Source organism: Cebus imitator, unplaced genomic scaffold, assembly GCF_001604975.1.
Source record: "Cebus imitator isolate Cc_AM_T3 unplaced genomic scaffold, Cebus_imitator-1.0 Scaffold264, whole genome shotgun sequence".
NCBI classification, from domain to species: Eukaryota; Metazoa; Chordata; class Mammalia; order Primates; family Cebidae; genus Cebus; species Cebus imitator.
Genome location: NW_016107579.1, coordinates 744,025 through 746,468, shown reverse-complemented (window position 1 = coordinate 746,468; position 2,444 = coordinate 744,025). Strand labels below are relative to the sequence as shown.

At 54.4% G+C, this 2,444-nt stretch overlaps 1 protein-coding gene across 1 annotated transcript in view; it reads right to left on the bottom strand.

Moving 5' to 3' along the window:
• Positions 1-807, bottom strand: part of LOC108283709 (5-hydroxytryptamine receptor 5B-like) — a 29,056-nt gene extending 28,249 nt beyond the window's left edge. Inside the window, 3 exon segments of the mRNA XM_017500228.2 lie at position 1; positions 4-213; positions 216-807. The exon segment at position 1 is cut by the window's left edge and continues 133 nt beyond it. Coding sequence (XP_017355717.1) covers position 1; positions 4-213; positions 216-636 — 632 coding nt within the window. The 5' untranslated portion in view covers positions 637-807.
• Between the last annotated feature and the right edge of the window lie 1,637 nt (positions 808-2,444).

Below are 2,444 nucleotides of genomic sequence, written 5' to 3'. Positions count from 1 at the left end.
AGGAGGGTTCCTGGCTCACCTGGCAGCGCTGGAGCCGAGCGTCGTACACCTCGCCCCAGCCAAAGAGCAGCGGCGCGAGCGCGATGAGCGCAGACAGCCCCCAGGTGAGCGCGATCAGGAGCGCTGAGGCGCGGCGGCGGGTGCGCAGCATGTACTGCAGGTGGCGCGTGATGGTCCAGTAGCGGTCCAGGGCGATGGCCGCCACCTTCCAATGCTGGCCGTGCAGCACAGCACGTCGAAGGAGATCCACACGTGGCACAGGGTCCGGCCCAGCAGCCAACGTCTCCCGGCCGACAGCTCACTCACCAGGCTCAGTGGCATCACCAGCGCTGCCACTAGTACGTCCGAGACGGCCGTCGAGGCCACCAAGTTATGTGGCACGCGATGGAAGGCACGGACCCGCAGGATGGTGACCAGAACCAGCAGGTTCCACAGGAAAGTGGCGGCTATCAGCAGCACTAGCAGCGTCACCACCAGCACCGTGAAGACAGAGAAGCTCGGCTCCCGACCCTGCAGGACCGCACCACCCGGGGTCGAACTGAGGATCCCGCTTGGGCGTGGGCTACTGCTGCAGGTCTCGGGTCCCAGGGCAAGGGCAACGCCGGCTGTGGCCACTGAGAGGTTAGCGGCTTCCATGGGGCGCAGGATCGCGGCTCCAGGGCAGGGGACGCGCGAGTGGTCAGTGAGCTCGGCCTGGACCGTGCAGGTGGGGGCGTGGAGGAGGTACTGCCTGCCAGGAGAGGGGTCCAGGTCGTCCTACCCTGGTCCCTCCTGCGGGCAGCAGCCCCCCGTTGGCGCATATGCCTGCAGCCCTCGTAGACCCTCTTTTCCAGTAGAAAGGGGACAAGAGAGCAGGACCCCTCAGTCCAGCTCACCACTTCTCTTAGCGGTCCCGGGTGCCACCGGCTGTCGTGGGGCTGAGAATCAGCGCAGCCCAGTGACCGAGCGCCGTGCTTAGAGAGTTGCCGCCTCCACCACCCAGCAGCGGCGGGAGACGAGCTACACCTGCAGTGGGCGAAGGTGGGCGGAAGCAAGGGGTGGCTGGAGAACCGACCAATAGGAGCCGGGCCTTCAACGCTGTCTCCGCTAGTCTCCCTGCCTCCGCCAAGCAGAAAGAACGCTAACTGCAGTAGTCTCTGAGAAAGGTTGACAACTGGTTTACAATGGGGAGAAAGTCCCTTGCCGCCACCTCCGCGGATACCTGGCATCTGCTGGCGGCCCGGTTTGACACTGGGAAACAAGAGTCCCGCCCAGTCCCAGCCAGAGGGGTTCTGGTTTCCTGGAATTTCGATCCTACCTATACCCGAAATAGGAATCCAGGTATTGGGAGATATAAAACAGAAAGTTCCTAAGCCCAGCCCATCCTGCCGCTTCATTTCCAGCAGGTCTGTCTGGCCAGGGCTTGGTGGCGCTTGAGAAGTTCACTCCCTGGCTCTAAGCGGAAAGAACGCGCGGCTTCTGAGCAATCTGGCAGAGATCTGGAAGCGGGACCCTTTAAACCATCATCTTCGCCAGCTCTAACCTCCCCCATCAGGTCCCCAGCCCCAACATACCACACGCTCCACCCCGCCCTGTCCTTTCCGTTTCTAACATTCCTGACTCTGTGTCTTCCAGTTCTTCATATCCACGTTCAAACTGGAGTTCTTTTTGTTGAGCCTTGGGCAAAAGTAGGAACCAATTAGAAAAGCGGAATTCTCAACAACCTCTCACACTTAAAAAATAGTTCAATCATAATTAACTCAATCTAAATCTGTGTTGCCTGTTCCTGGGAGTAGAACAGAAACACAACACAGAGTCCAAACCGCCTCTTCTCTTGTCAAGGTGAGAAGGGTTAGACCTTAAGCAGGCTGACCTGGCCGGTGCCTGAATGACCCGGAAATGTGGGAGGAAGGGGACATGAAACACTTAAGGTGCAAACCCCAAGAAGCAAGTTTGGACTTCATCATGGAGAAAGCTGGAATTGAGAAGATTTTGAGAAAATTGACCTGATGAAGAGGAATTTGTTAGAAAAAAAGGAAGACTAGCCTTTGAAATATGTTTACAATCTCTCTCCATTTTATTAAACAAACATAAGAGCAAAGAATATTAGAAATATAAAAATATTCATATTGCACTAGCCAGATGCATGACATGCTTTTACTCTCATATTTTGTCCCTATCCACATACATTTTTTTGGGTAAAATCAGTTTTTTATTTTGCAGATTTCTGTTAGCACTTCTCATGTTACTAGATATTGTCTTCATAGTTCCACTTTTTATAGGGTACCATTTATCAGTTGGGAAACTCTGAGCAACTTAGGCTTTCTGAGACTCACCTTCCCTATCTTAAAAGTGGGGATAATTATACTTGCCACGAAATCATTGTAAAACTAGAGTTAGAGCCAGTAGCACAGGATTAAGTGTTCAATAAGTGATAGCTGGTCCTGCTCTTTCTAACTTCCAAT